Genomic DNA, 15,417 nt, shown 5'->3' with positions numbered 1-15,417 from the left:
TGATTTTTTTGTGAAAACATATGAAATCGTTCATGAACTCATGATAACATCAGTATATATACACTGCATAGTTAAGCATATTTCAATTTATTTAGCAACTAACTGTTTTCAAGTGTTGCCCACTTTTATGAGCATGCTACAAAATTCTTGAATGTTTTCATTTGAGAGGTCACTGTCAAATTCATCCATACGGGATTATATACATTTTTGAAAAACTGCTTTGCGAGGTTAGTCAAGAAATCATCACAATCTAGGGTTTATTTCTAAACAGATTTTTTTCAGTTGTGAGTCAAATAACGTGGTGTGGCACTAAATTTGGCATAACCCTTAATCACTTTGTTGACGGCCTCCAAGAAATCCTTCTCCGTTGCAAGCTTTCTTCGAGCACGTATTGCAAACATACCGGCTTCCGTGCAAACGCTCCTAATTTCAGCACCTGCAGAAAGTATTTTTGACATCGATTCTAGTTTGTTAAGTTTAATATATTACATAAAAGCTATGGTTCTATTCTGTGTCAAACGTAAAGAAATAGGTTCATATTTGCTTTCACCTTATTACAACATGAATGAACCTGCGGGAAAAGTTTTTAGGCTATCAGGTTCAAAAAACTTAGCAAAATGTGATAAAGCCTACATAGCTTGTGTGTCGCACTATACGCTGATATACCTCTCCACTATCAAAACACCACTTAAATTTATCAATTCCTTCTGTACATTTTAATGAGTATTTCGTTTTCCCAAACACACAAGCTGATAAGCTTGTAGCAAAACCTTATCTGGAACTTTCAAATCCAACAGCTGCGTAAAATAAATTACGCTAAAGAAGCAATGAAAAATATTGTCAAGGCTCGCGATTTCTTCCAGCGTTACTAATACGAAAAACTCACCAGTACTATTAGGGCAAAGACGTGCTAATAAATCGTATCGAATATCTCTTTCGACACTCATCTGTTTCGCATGAATTTTAAGGATGTGAGTACGACCTGATAGATCTGGTAAAGCGAATTCTATTTTGCGATCCAAACGGCCAGGTCGAACCAATGCTGGATCAAGCGTATCAGGTCGATTAGTTGCCATAAGTACCTATAAGGAAAAGCCTCCTTTAATTATGAGAAAATGAGATGCAATACTTAAAATAAGAGATTTCAACGTTAAAAGATATATGGATACTTTAATATTTCCGCGTGGATCAAAGCCATCCAGCTGATTGATCAGTTCAAGCATGGTGCGTTGCACTTCATTATCGCCACCCATTCCATCGTCAAATCTTGCACCGCCCACGGCATCTATTTCATCGAAAAATATCAGACAGGCCTATAAAAAAAACTTTTTCTTTGAATTTTTGAAAAACAACTTAATTAAGAATTATAAAGCAAATAACTGTTGCCGAGTTAAACTAAGAAAGTGTTAAAAACAAAGACCATACTTTTTTACTACGAGCCATTTCGAATAGTTCTCGCACCATGCGAGCACCCTCGCCTACATACTTCTGCACTAGCTCAGAACCAATAACTCTGATAAAACAGGCATCTGTACGATTGGCGACAGCACGAGCACAAAGAGTTTTGCCTGTACCAGGAGGTCCATAAAGCAAAACACCTTTCGGTGGTTCGATACCCAAATTGACGAAACGTTCTGGCTAAAATATAACCCAATTTGCAACAATATTACTTAAAAAGTAGATCAATTTTCTCAGTTACAAAAGCTAAAATTAGTATAGAAAACCTACATGCAGCAATGGGGTCTCGACCACTTCTCTTAGTTTTTCTATTTGCTCTTTGCAGCCACCCACATCGGCGTAAGTAACGTCTGGCTTCTCCTCGACCTGCAATCAAATAGAATCTGCGATTAGCAAAGTTTGCGACATAAGAAATCGATTACTATATATTTTATTAAAAATGAAAATGTTACCAGCAACAATATGATGCAAGATGGTATTTCTACAATTCCAAAAAAAAAAAGTTTACCTGCATCATCGTAACCGATGGATCAATTTTCGCGGGTAAAGGCAGGTGAATTTGATATTTATTACGATCCACACCAACTCGCATACCTTCTTCAATATCAGTTGGTGCAACGGTGTCTGCAAGATCCACCACAAACTTTGCAAATTGTTTGACATTTATTAAATAGCGTGGTTCATGTCCTTCTGATGTTATTATTTTTGTACAACGAGCAACCTGCAAAACAGTTCCTAACTGTTCTTTCCAGGGATGTAATTTTAATATAAAACAAACCCAGCACGATCACTTCTAGTTATATCATTAACAAATTAACTTTATTTAATGTCTGACAACTAGTAATTTTAATCTGTTGCTTTTTAATTTTTATTATTTGGTTCCAGCTGAAACGTACCTGAAAAAAATATTGTAAGAAATTGTAATCGAAATAACAGACCTGAAGGGGTTGTTCACTCTGCATTGCTTGCTTATCAGCAGCTATGTCCCATAAAGCTGGTGGTGCAAGTCCGGTATCGCTTTCCTTGACTCCAGATAACTCATTCACCTATATTGGAGAATAGAGAATGCAAAAATACAAAATTTGTGTAGTAAGATTTGATTACGTAAAAAGTTTGAAATTATTTCCAAGATTTCAATAATTTAAAGAGCTGCACATCTCCATAGCAAAACAAAGTTATAGAGAATAAGAACAAAATTCATAACTATCAAGAAAATGAATAATGAAAAAGGTGAATGAGCAACTATTCCTATATTAAACTTACCTTTTTAACACATTCTTCGATATCGGATTCTAGCTGCTTCAATTGTTCCGTATAAGCACCCTGTCCGTAGCGCTTCAATACCACAATATCGTTTTCATCCAGGGCTGGAGAACAGCTATTCCTCAGTATTTTGAATTAATAAATCGTTAAAACTGCTAGCATTCTTGGTGATCGAAGGATACTAGTTCTATTTCTTCGGGAATGCTTTATTTTCGAAAAAAACATTAAGAAAAATCAGCTTTTCAATATCACACATTTAATTAATGACTGAAAAACATACACTGAAAGGGTTTGTCGTTATCTGTCACAACTTCTTTCTTACTCTTGCGCATATCATCACCAAGGTAATCTGGCATCTCGTATAACTACGTCTGAAACTGACTCAAAATAAGGAAAAGAACATTATCAGCCATTAACTTGCTGCGAAAAAAACACAATAAACACTCTCCACCTCCCCAAATCACACGACCATTGCAACTTCGCTTTCTTCTTTTGCTCGCGACGTGAAATACCAATGGCCCTGCGGATTGATTCGAGAGTTGAAAGTATGAGGAAACGTGGATGTAACACTTGTCTGGTCGTCGCTGCTGATTAAGGACGATCATTGATTAGCAATGCACAGTATCATAGGACCCACAGACAAGCGTGACACATCACGTCACACACACACGCACCTTAGGGATCAGAGAGGAGACGTAGAGTGATTTAAGTGGATCAGTTTAGTGCTAATGAGAATACAATGCAGGTGGAAGTAATATTGAGAGGATCAGTGATGCCTTTTCTATTCTTTACCTTATTCTCGTTATGACTGAATCCCTGAAGAGTTCTCTTACTCAGTCTTTCTGCAAATATGGCTTGCAGTGTGCAGTATATATGCGTTAGCGTGCACTTTATATGCATGGATTGAATGTTATTGAATGTAATGGAAAGTGAACGAAAATGTGATGTGAATGACATTAAGAAACGTAGCAATGCGAAAGGCATTCAGGCAGGCCTTAGATGATGATGCAAAGCCTTAACTGAATATGTATATATCCTTTTTCTTGCTCAGTATTTGCAGATAAATGAGGAAAGGAATGAGTGCAAAGGAAAAGAGACGGACACTCTTCTCTCCAATTCTTGCTTTCATATAAGTAATGCAGCAGTTTACACGGGCCTCAAAAAGCCTCCATTCTAAAGGAAACATGAACTGAAAATCGATTTGATGAAATAGATGTGGTGGGTACCAACTGAGAATGAGATAAAAGTTGTTGGAGAAGTGTTTGCTTCTCCATCTTCTCCTTTTAGCTAGATGATAAATATTTCGTGCTAAACTGCTCTCTTCACTTTTTCCCATACCTAACGCCCACGGCTGTCTTATCCCGCATAAACAGTAATCATTAAATTTTCAAGCATATTTATTTCCATGCTTTTTCAACATTTTGTACAATAAATTTGAATATCTCTGATTTTCTGGTAACTCTTTATTCCCTCCGCAGTCATTGATTAACTCTTATTACTATCACATTCAGTAATATATTCGAATGTATCATTTCTTAAAATCCCTTTTCCCCTTTGTGGCACTTTTTTTTTTCGAACATTTCAATACAAATCTATCAGCACTGCATTGTGACACAATTCGACATTTCCAGGACATGTCCTGAGAGCGTAGCATTAGGATTTTTGTTGAAAATTAGCTTACAATCCTCATACCCAGGTCGTTTTGTCACTTGATAACTTTTTTTTTTCATTACGGGTCATAGTCGTTTCTGGTGACATCCATCTTATGGACTCATGAAACTTATTTATACGCATTGACCTTTAAAATCATATTAATTATTGATTGCACAAATAAGTGATGAAATAATATGAGAACTGCAAAATAAACAAAGAATAAATGAATTTGATAGGTGGCATGCGACTATACCTAAATAAAATGGAGATATTGAATTTCCCGTACTCCCTGTTTTTTTTTTCTTTTGCTGCTTCGGTATTTCCACTTTTTTTAATGACTTGCAGTCTTCGGCACTTTTTGAAATAAGAAAGATGAGCCATAACTTATTAATTTCTATGTTTAGAAAAATAAGTAAGACATTTGATTTCAGCAATGAATGAAGTAAATCCTCGCCTTTGTATTCATAAGACTTCTTCAAAGATTTTGTGAAGCTGGTAGAGCAAGAGACATGGTCTCGCCTAGCGCCTATACTGCTTTTCCAATTTCATGCCATTAACTGCAGTGTTCAGTGTTTTCGATCAGAAAATGTTAAAAGATAGGCAGACCGAACACTTGAGAGAAAACAAGTTATGATTTATTGTTATTCTAAATAAGTTTAAAACAAAACCAACTACATACCTCTGCAAATAACGGTTCTGAGTTTCGGTGATAACTTTAGGCAGTTATTCCTCTTTCTAAGAAAAATTAGTTTTTTATTAGATTTCTAAGGAAAGTTAGTAAAAAAAAAGTTAGTTGAAGGACATAAAATCAGCGAACATTGATATCTTTGGTTCAGAGCCATTTTCACTCGTTTTTACTATAGGAATTTCCAGTGGAGTGAGTTAACAAGGAAGGGACTACTAAATCGACATGAAACTTATAATTTTAGATATTCAGGAAACATTTGTAGATTTGACCCATTTTAGATCTAACTTTATGTTAGAAGTTATTTATCTCAAAGTTGAGAAGCTTATCTCAAAGGTATTACTCTATGTACGGGATATTTTTTTTTTGTTTCTTTACACAGCTGTTAACAGTGTTTATGGAAGGGAACGAAGAAGAGAAATATGTTGACTTACTTCAGGTGTGGAAAATTACTTCCAAAATCTCTGTCCACAAAAACAAATCCATTTCTCTTATGTGTAAGTAATATTAAGAAATATCACAGTGGGAAGAAAAAGGAACCATACATTGTTTATAAATTAAAGTCAAACAAATTTTCTTTCCAAAAACTGCGATTGTTTGCATTAGTGAAGCTTAGTTTGCAATCATATTCATTAATATCGTATAGAAAGTAATGTGTAGAAAGAAAATGAGGATTTCTTCGTAAAATGCATAAATGTTAAAAGATAAAAGTAGTTTTATTTGAATCATAATGAAAATTATTAGGATGGGAAAGTTACTAATAAGAAGAACAAATTTTATTGGAAAGTTACTAATAAAATTTGTTCTCTTTTATTACTAATTCGTAGTATTAATCGTCTTTCTGACTGACATATTAACATGTTTATTTCTTTTATTTTAAATCAAAAGTTTAGATTATGGCAACTACTGGTGCAGGCGCTACTGCAACTGCGCCGACTGGAACAGATCAGAATTTTGATTATATGTTTAAACTACTGATTATTGGTAATTCCTCAGTGGGCAAGACTTCATTCTTATTCCGATACTGTGATGACTCTTTTACGTCTGCATTTGTTTCAACAGTTGGCATCGATTTCAAAGTAAAAACAGTATTTAGAGGAGATAAACGTGTTAAGCTGCAAATATGGGTAAGTGCAAATCATCTTTTCTAAGTTTTTTTTTTTTCTAAGATTTGCACTTATTAATAAGAAATTCTTTAACAGTGCAGTAATTTGACTGAAAAAAGAAATTTATTTCTTCAGTTGAATAAAGTTATTTATATCTGAGAAACTGCATATAGAATTCTATAGAACTACAGAATTATTTTAGGGCATCAAATTTTAGAATCTTTTTTGATTTGTCAGATTGTACAACTGAAAGAAATGAAAGAGAAAATCAGTAATGAAACACTTTTTCCTTAGTCGGCATACTTTATATATTATTAGAAAGAAGAGTATTTTATAGTTAAAATACTTATGAATCATTGTCTCATTATTCTTTCTGTATTATTCATTATTTTTTAAAAAATTGCAGGACACTGCAGGACAAGAGCGGTATCGGACCATAACGACTGCATATTATCGTGGAGCAATGGGTTTCATCCTTATGTATGATATTACTAACGAAGAGTCATTCAACAGTGTTCAAGATTGGCTAGTTTTTAATTTAAAACTGCTTGTCAATGTTTTTCCTCTTCCAATAAAATGTACGTACAGAAATAAAGTGAAATCGTTGCTTCAACTATAATGCAATATTAACCTATCTTTAACTACAGTTATTTCCGACAAGTAACTTCTTGCTATGTCATAATGTAATGTAGCATGTTCTCCCTTTTCTGAATTACTCTGTGCAGTGATGGCTTCGCTATATCATTTATTTCATAAAATTGCCTTAAGTTGAATTAAAATACTATCTGCGTTTGAGTGGGTAATCCAATAATTTTTCTGAACATTCAACATGCCCGATGACACAGTATTTGAAACATTACAAAGCGTGAAAATGACCACGTGATTGTTAGGGAGGTGCCCGAACTGAGATATTCTCATCCATCAGATTAACGATAGGTCTTTTAAAAAACGATATGATATGATAAAAATAATGACATATGAATTGCAGGTGCACACAAATCAAGACGTATTCATGGGAAAACGCGCAAGTAGTACTAGTTGGTAACAAATGCGACATGGACGATGAGCGAGTAGTGTCATGTGAACGGGGTAAACAGTTAGCGGATCAACTTGGTATCTGCTGAATTCATTCCTTTATATTTTTTATGATCAGCCAAGGAAACTCAGTTTTTTATAACTAAGCAATTTAGTTCTTATGACGAATAGTGCACAAGTGATCTTCTGGAGAGGTGGCGCAAATGCCTGTTATGTTGCATGTTGACAGCAGCCTTACATCGGCTAGTCAACTTATATTCGCTCTCTAATTTCGGCTACAAAATGATTCATTTTAGGCTTAGAATTTTTCGAAACATCAGCGAAGGAGAATATAAATGTGAAAGCGGTATTCGAAAAATTGGTAGAAATAATATGTGACAAAATGGCGGAATCGTTGGATTCGGATCCCACGACAGCGCATCCCAAAGGACAACGGCTGGATGCACCAAGCATGCAGAAGCCGCCATCGTCACAGTGCAACTGCTAACCGATTTTTAAATTCTCTTTCCAACAGATGTTCTATCAACATTGTTTAGTTCATGGGATAATCACTGAATCTTGGGAGGTTAATTATTTACTTCTACAGCTTTTATACTGACTCTATTAGCGTTGTTTTTTCTCTTTTATAGAGAGTTCAGTTTTTAGTTCTCATGAAATACTCTCGTAGGACTATAAAGTTGGCAATCGTTTCCCCATGGAAGTAATAAGTTTTGTCATTAAATTTAATTTTTTTGAAATTCCTGTATTTAATACAAAGATTTCAATTAATACAAATTTAATTGGCGGAAATGATAAGCCCTTATCGTAGCAGTACTGCAAAATCGATACTTTAGTTTATATCTTAAAGTACTTTGTTGTAGCATGATAGGTGATAAATATAAGATGATTTGCTTTCATTTACAATTACAGGATATTTTATAAACAAAGAATTACCACATCCTCTAGATATAACAGTTCCTGATCTCCGGTTCATTCATATCTATCGGTCTGTCGCTTCCAAGTTAATATTCAGTTGTAGAGCAGCTTTTTTATTGAAAATGGGAAAGAAAGTTTGTTTGTTTTAGCTTATTTATTTGGTACTGCTGAAACAATGCATTTCAAACTAATTTTGTACTGTTTTTATTTTTCATTATTTTTCTTTCCCATTTCTACATTAGTTCTTTTAAAACCAAACCAATTAATCTAACTTACTCAATTTTCTTTCAGGACTAATCTGTCTCTTTCTCTACTACCTGTTCTACAAAAAACTTTTTAACATTTCTACTTTTATTATATCATACAATTTTTCATTACACAATGTTTTGGACTGCCAATTCTGATTCATCTAAAATAAAAGAAAGGGTGTGTGACGACAAGCACTCATTAACCATCGTTATTCGAACTGAATCATCTGAAGTTCCAGTAGCCACATTCAGTTGATTTAACAATTCTGAAGTCTTTACTTATATCTATTTACCTTTCCATTAAGGAAATGAATAGATTGAATTGTATAATGGAAATAATTTGCTAAATTTGTCAAGGAAATGTTTATTCTATTAATTAATCATCATTTAGCTTTATAAAACATGCCCTGTGATTTCCATTTATCTTTAAATGCAGTGCTTGATAGTTCAGATTTGTGTATGCGCATATATTTATAAATTCGAATTCTGTAAACTTTTCTGGAAGTTAAACTCTTAAATATTTATTACACATAAACATTACTGATCTTTGAAATGCATAAATTGTGGGTAATATATTAATTTGGAAGGTTTTGGCACCGTGGAAATCCAGTAAAGATTAATGGGTTGTGTTAGTACGATGAGATTTTTCACCTTGTGCACCTGAATTAAGTTGTTCCGCTCAGTTGTAGGGATGAATTACACAGCATATTACAATACCTTTATTAACAGATATAGTAGTAGTAGTAGTAATACAACAAACAGTTTATCTTCATGGAAGTAAACGAAGAATAATCGCAGAATTAAGGATCGCTAAGAAAGCAAAATGTTTTTTTTGAAGGATGAATCTTTGGTTATGTTTACATAATGTATATTTACCTGTGAAAATGGCAATGGTTTACAATATTTTGATGTACCTGTCGCATACAAAAATAGCTATGTGAACAAAAAAAGTATGTTAAGGAATATCTGATGCTACTGATTAAAAGACAGGGAATATTTGAATTGATCGACTTGCGGTATTTTAACCATTATGGACAAATATAGCTATCAACAGAAGGTGGGATTTAGTTAGTTAGATTTATTTTATAAACAAAGAAAGGGCATCAAACAAAGAAATGCTTAATGAGAAGTAAGAAATTAATTAAATGATTCTTCGTAGTGCGATTTGATGATTTTTATATGAAATTATTTTAATGCTACAATTTAGCTTGAGATTCGCGACATAATTTAAAAATACTTACAGATGTTGCTATCATTAGATTCAAAATGGTAACAGAAGGAATTCAATACTTCATACAGTGATGTACTTTTGTGAGGCTTAACATGACTTCATAATCAATGCTTAACATGACTTCATAATCAATGCTTAACATGACTTCATAATCATAATCAATGCTTAACATGACTTCATAATCAATGCTTAACATGACTTCATAATCAATGCTTAACATGACTTCATAATCAATGCTTAACATGACTTCATAATCAATGCTTAACATGACTTCATAATCATAATCAATGCTTAACATGACTTCATAATCATAATCAATGCTTAACATGACTTCATAATCAATGCTTGCTTATTATTATGGATTTCTGAACGTATTTATTTATTTTCATTGTATTTTCTCTTATAGAAAATTCAAGAAATTGAAGCCAATCAGATTGAGAAATTGAATTTCATGATGCGTCCACGTAAAATCTGGGAAAAACTTCTAAAGGAATCATTGTTGATCGTTGTTTTTAAGCGTATCATTTTGTGGGTTGGGTAGAAGTGTTGACTGGAAAGGATGGTGGATGTAGAGGAGGATGACGGGGTGGAAAGGTTTGAAATTAATGAACGGGATTTGGAATATGCGTTGAATCCAGGGCATCGGCGAGGATTATCGAAGAATCAACAACTATATGGTAAAGCTTTCATTCATTACTCCGTCCTTATAGAAAGAAGAGTCTTTTTTTTTTGTTATATGATCAATTACGAGATTTTTCGAAAGAATTAAATGTATTCTTTCCTTGACAGTTCTTGAATATATATATGCCTATCCATCATTATTTCTTTCTATCTTCACTGACTGATTATTATATGGCAGGTATTTGGGCTGATCACGAGGAAAGTGACAACGAAGATATACATGCTGGATTTGGTTCAAAAGGCTCAAAAAAACAAAGCAAAAATTATTCCGCACCAGTAACATTTGTCAGTGGCGGTATAAAACATGGCAATACAATTGAAAGAGAGGTTTTTTATTTCTCGCCATTGTTTTTCTATTTAGTACCGTTGTTATTCAATATATTTGGTGATAGCTGATGGAAGTAACAGTTATATTACCAGTCGTTTATTGTAAATTATCCATTACTTGTTAGAGCCTTATTGGTATCAACCATTAACTTTTCCACCTTCTGACTAATTAGTTGGAGTTGATACCGTGATTACAGAATAAAAATGATGATAATGATGATGCAGTGGAAGATGAACCACTTTCTCTGGAAAGACCACGGCGGCAATCTCGTCGACAGACAGGTGCAAATGTTTTTGCTGGACTTCGTTTGTCGTAAGTCATAGATATGCTTTTAAAACATTTTCAATTATTGGTATCAATCGTTAAACTGAAAATGACTGGAAATGTTTTCAGATCAACGCATAGTATAGTGGATCCCGGAAAATTCGCAGATTGGGCAAAGCATTCCAAATCAGATGTAATTATGAAAATGATGCGTAAAATGGGTTATGTACCGGGACAAGGACTGGGCGCAAATAAGCAAGGAATTGTGGAACCCATTCAAGCGGTTCTTCGACCAGGCAGGGCAGCTGTAGGCGCCTATGGAAGAGAATCGAAAGGACCGAACTTTGGAGGTTTGTTTGAAACTGTTTGATGTTTCGGTCTGTTGTTTGTATAAGGTAAGCCGGAATTTTTTTTTTAATTTTTGAATATAATTTAGAGACATAAGAATAGTTCAGAAGTTCTTGAGTTACCAACATTAACTTCAGTTTTGATGCCATTATAATATATTGTTCTTGTTTCAGAATCGTCCGGAGATACACAAAAGAGAGTAGAATGCAGTAGAGATGATGGAAAAGTTGAAGAACCATCAAGAAGAGGAAACTGGAAAAAAACTGGTTCCAAGAAAAGTGTGAAATATCAATATAAAACGATTGATGAAGTGATTGCCGAAAGTGGGTCACTCAAGCAACGACTCAGCAGTGGAAGTAGTGGTGTCAAGGTATAATTTGCTTTTGATTTTTTTAAAAATTTATTTTTAGTAGGAGCTTTAATGAGAATCCATTCACTTATACTGATACACTAATCCATTGTCCAGCACCGCTACTGTTTTTTGTCATTTAAACAAAATTTCTTCAAACTTTTGATTTAAATCTTTATTATAAACCTTTTTTTAGGTTATCGATATGACAGGGAAGGAACAGAAAGTTTATTCCGGTTATGACGCTTATGCAGCTAAAACAAGGTATTCATTGGGATTTAATATGGTTTTCACTTTGTGTGGGATTATAAAAGGCAAAGGATTTTTCCAGAGCAATCGTGGAAGCACAAGTGGAGCGTCTTGTCTTTGATGTACCAGAATTAATGCATAATTTGAATTTATTAATCAACGAGACTGAAGAAACAATACGTCGCAATGATCGGCAGATGCGCTTTTTAAGAGTACGAAGTATTGTTGATTTGTAGTTCGTCATCGTAACTCAACCTCACAGACTTCTTTTCAGTGATGATTTCTGTGTTATCTCCAACCCATCACCTGACCACAGTTATGAGAAAATTTGTAGAACAGACAAGATAAACTTGCATATTTGAAATGTGCTTGAGAATATACCAGGGGATGCATGATTCTAATCTTATCTCTCCGGATTAAGAAGTTTTTTTTTGTAACAGTTAGTAATGGACATAAGTGACAAACAACCACTGAAGGATTAATGCTTGACTTTTCATAGGATCAGACAGCAGCACTCGAAAATGATAGCATGCAAATACAGGCCGCTTTGTGGAAGGAACGTGAGGAACAAAAACGTGTGGAAGAATTAAATGACTTATTGGAAAGGTTCGCATCACTATACGATATATGATGATGTTAATATTCTTTCCTGAAAAACATGCGGAGGGCAGCGTAATTCTCGAGAAATTGCAAATGAACAGTGTGCTGTTATTGATCACACTTTTTCTCAAAGTTATAGGTTTGAAACTGAAGTTGTGGTTTTATCAATTATCTATAATATTTATAGGTTCTCCACGAAAAGCGATGAGGGAAACGTAACGCTTGATGAATGTCGGGAATTATTTCAAAAAATGCAGACGGAATACTTTGAGGAATATCGTTTGTTCAGACTAGAAGAAATAGCTATTACAAATGTTTTACCACTAGTAACTTTTTGTCATTATAACCAGAGTTATTTTTATAAATGCTTAAATCTGTTCAAATTATTTGATGAGGTATTTTTAGCATTTCTTAATAGTTCTTTTTGAATAAATTTCAACATTTTATAGATTCAGCATTATTTCCTAACGTGGGATGCTCTTGACAATGACCAAATGAACTATGGTATCGCGTTAATAAGTGAGTGGAAAAAAATACTGGAAATAGAACAGCGTGGTATATTCAATGTCACTAAAAGTTTAGGTATAGTATACTAGAGTATATTTTAAAAATATAAATAGTTGTGTAAAGTTTGTCGCAATCCTTGATAACTTTCACTACTGTATGTCACTTTTGGCTCTTAAATCTGCTAAACTTACTAAATTTAGTCTTTGTGAGGGCAGAAGTGGAAAAAATGGGTTTCTTTCCACTTGCATTCTCATACCGCTATTGAATTCTAGAAAACCTTTCACCATTTGAACGACTTCTTTGGGATGGATGGATGCCAGTAATGAGAAAAATTGCGTTACGTTGGAGTCCACGAGACGACCCTCAATCGATGTTGCACGTCGTTGAAAAATGGCTACCTATGCTACCTTTATGGATGCGCGAGAACCTTTTAGAACAGGTTAGTTCAGAAGCAAAAAAATCTGGAATGAATTCGAAGAATTAAATAAATGCTTTTATATTCTTTTAAATAATTAGTTTCAGAGAGTTTGATAGTTGTATGATGCTATTGTTGCAGATTGTAATTCCACGAATAGCTGCTCAAGTGGACGAGTGGAATCCCTTAACGGATCGTATACCCATTCATACATGGTTACATCCATGGCTGGATGTAATGGGTGATCGGCTTCAGCCGATCTTCTCTCCTATTAGACAGAAACTGGCCAAAGCATTGAAAGAATGGAATCCAACTGACAGGAGGTTATTTGCTTTGCATCTAGCATTTACAACTATATATGCATTAGTATATAGTTTTGTCCCAGGTTAATAATTCATAATTTCATATATAAGGAAATACAAAGAACTGTTGATAAATGTTTATATTTCAGTTAACTATCCGTTGTTTTAGTGCTTTGTCCATGCTTCGGCCTTGGAAAGGCTGTTTCGCATCAGCAACTATGTCTGCTTTTCTGGCAATGAATATCATACCCAAACTTGAAAAAGCTTTACAAGAAATGATATATGACCCTACAAAAAATCACGTGCGTTTTGTTTTGGTTTGCATCTCCCAAATTTCTAGTTTTTACTGATGGAAATGTCATTTATTTTTGTGATATTTAGCGATACGATGAATTTTATGCCGCGTTGGACTGGACTGAATTGATCGGTGCAGAAGGTATTGCCGCTGTATTAGTACGTAGCTTCTTTCCAAAGGTAATTCGGGTGATCTAATTAAGAGTTTACTGGGAAACTTTTTTTTGTCGTAAAAACGAACTTTTTTCAGTGGTATGAAACCTTGTGCATTTGGTTAGAGTCCCCGCGAGTAGTAGCTCAGGAAGTGGTAATGTGGTACAATGAATGGAAAAGTCGTTTTCCTGTTGAAATTTCTTCACTGATTATTGTACAAGGTACGAATTTGACTGTTTTAGAAGTAACTTCTCCACCAATTTTCTCATGCTAATATTTCAGAACAATTAAAGCGTGCACTGATTGCAATGAAGCAAGCCCAACAGGGCGTTCAGGTCACAAAGGAAATACATCCACCTTTACCACCTCCGGAACCGGTTCCCGGAATTTACAATTCTGCACCACCGAGAATACAACCTCCACCTCCTCACCTTTCTTTCAAGGTTTGAAATTTATATCTCCTCTCTTCATGCGATTTTATTAGACATGTGCATTTAGCTTATCTATTTATTGATTTATCCATACATCTGTACTTTTGTCACTTAAAAATACGACTGGCAAAATTTTAATTGTGCTTATTTCTCTAAATATGACATTCTGCCACTGTTTGAATTTCTTAGAAAATTCTCCCGCTATAGAAATAGTTATGGAAGAAGTGTTTTCACGTCGTTTTAGCTGGTCTATTTGGTAAATTTGAACTGTATGGTTTCTAGGATCTGGTAGAATTAAGGGCACGTGAAGCGGGTGTCCTATATGTGCCTCAGGTGAATAAATTCCGAGAAGGGAAGCCTGTCTACTGGTTCGGCAATGTATCTATTTACATCGATCGGAATGTAATATTCGGGTTTAACGTCGAGACGCAGCAGTGGTCACCAATCGGATTAGATCATTTGCTTAGTATATGCTGAATAATCTTCATATCTTTTCCACTTCCTGGCTAATTAGTTGCAGTTGATAGACGAGGCCTACTTTTCACTCATTCTTCCCGGCTGGGCCTCCCATTCTTGAATTTCACTCTCAAATATAACTTCATATACAACTCTACTTGCAGAAACCTATGTTTACCCATTGTTTATTATGCTAGGAATATTGGTGAATTTAGTTATATATTCTCTTATTCGTTTGCAATTTTCTTAATAAAGTTTTCTTGCTCATTGTATCCTTGAGTTTCAAAAGCCAGATGGCGTAAAAGTGCAGAGCATTTGAAAAGGGAATATCTTAGCATCTTCAACCAGCAAAAAGTGATTTAGTGAAAGAAGGAGTTTTTCCTTAATATCGCTCGATGGCTGTAAGTTCCCCACAACTTGGTGATCGTAATGGTACTTCTCACCAG

The 15,417-nt window shown here is 34.4% G+C and overlaps 3 protein-coding genes across 6 annotated transcripts; 2 read left to right on the top strand and 1 right to left on the bottom strand.

Moving 5' to 3' along the window:
• Positions 1 to 278: 278 nt before the first annotated feature.
• Bma-rpt-1 (Uncharacterized protein) lies at positions 279 to 3,077 on the bottom strand (the record flags this gene model as incomplete). 2 transcript variants are annotated; one of them, XM_001899945.2, is made up of 9 exons in its annotated part: positions 279 to 436; positions 887 to 1,082; positions 1,170 to 1,313; positions 1,426 to 1,638; positions 1,729 to 1,824; positions 1,967 to 2,179; positions 2,397 to 2,504; positions 2,722 to 2,825; positions 3,002 to 3,077. In XM_001899945.2, 9 exons carry the CDS (start codon positions 3,075 to 3,077, stop codon positions 279 to 281), a joined length of 1,308 nt encoding a protein of 435 aa, XP_001899980.1. The 2 variants fall into 2 exon arrangements, with proteins under 2 accessions (XP_001899980.1, XP_042934576.1); XM_043078642.1 differs by having other exon boundaries at positions 983 to 1,082.
• A 2,878-nt stretch (positions 3,078 to 5,955) lies between these two features.
• Bma-rab-3 (Uncharacterized protein) lies at positions 5,956 to 7,687 on the top strand (the record flags this gene model as incomplete). The annotated part of the gene is made up of 4 exons (XM_043078641.1): positions 5,956 to 6,186; positions 6,572 to 6,690; positions 7,154 to 7,278; positions 7,497 to 7,687. 4 exons carry the CDS (start codon positions 5,956 to 5,958, stop codon positions 7,685 to 7,687), a joined length of 666 nt encoding a protein of 221 aa, XP_042934575.1.
• Positions 7,688 to 10,153: 2,466 nt separating this feature from the next.
• On the top strand, positions 10,154 to 14,992 carry Bma-stip-1 (G-patch domain containing protein; the record flags this gene model as incomplete). Of its 3 annotated transcripts, XM_001899942.2 has the most annotated exons (17): positions 10,154 to 10,271; positions 10,454 to 10,602; positions 10,800 to 10,915; positions 10,997 to 11,217; positions 11,389 to 11,585; positions 11,761 to 11,828; positions 11,896 to 12,025; positions 12,313 to 12,419; positions 12,601 to 12,739; positions 12,863 to 12,995; positions 13,193 to 13,359; positions 13,477 to 13,658; positions 13,807 to 13,939; positions 14,019 to 14,111; positions 14,182 to 14,305; positions 14,367 to 14,527; positions 14,798 to 14,992. In XM_001899942.2, the coding sequence occupies 17 exons, from the start codon at positions 10,154 to 10,156 to the stop codon at positions 14,990 to 14,992; spliced, it is 2,433 nt and encodes an 810-aa protein (XP_001899977.2). The 3 variants fall into 3 exon arrangements, with proteins under 3 accessions (XP_001899977.2, XP_042934574.1, XP_042934573.1); XM_043078640.1 differs by lacking the exons at positions 11,389 to 11,585; positions 11,761 to 11,828; positions 11,896 to 12,025; ... (8 more) ...; positions 14,367 to 14,527; positions 14,798 to 14,992 and having other exon boundaries at positions 10,800 to 10,884; positions 10,997 to 11,013; XM_043078639.1 differs by lacking the exons at positions 10,154 to 10,271; positions 10,454 to 10,602; positions 10,800 to 10,915; ... (9 more) ...; positions 13,807 to 13,939; positions 14,019 to 14,111 and having other exon boundaries at positions 14,242 to 14,305.
• Between the last annotated feature and the right edge of the window lie 425 nt (positions 14,993 to 15,417).

This window comes from Brugia malayi, assembly GCF_000002995.4.
Source record: "Brugia malayi strain FR3 genome assembly, contig: Bm_v4_Chr2_contig_001, whole genome shotgun sequence".
Classification (NCBI taxonomy): Eukaryota; Metazoa; Nematoda; class Chromadorea; order Rhabditida; family Onchocercidae; genus Brugia; species Brugia malayi.
This window is presented reverse-complemented; position numbering and strand designations above follow the sequence as displayed.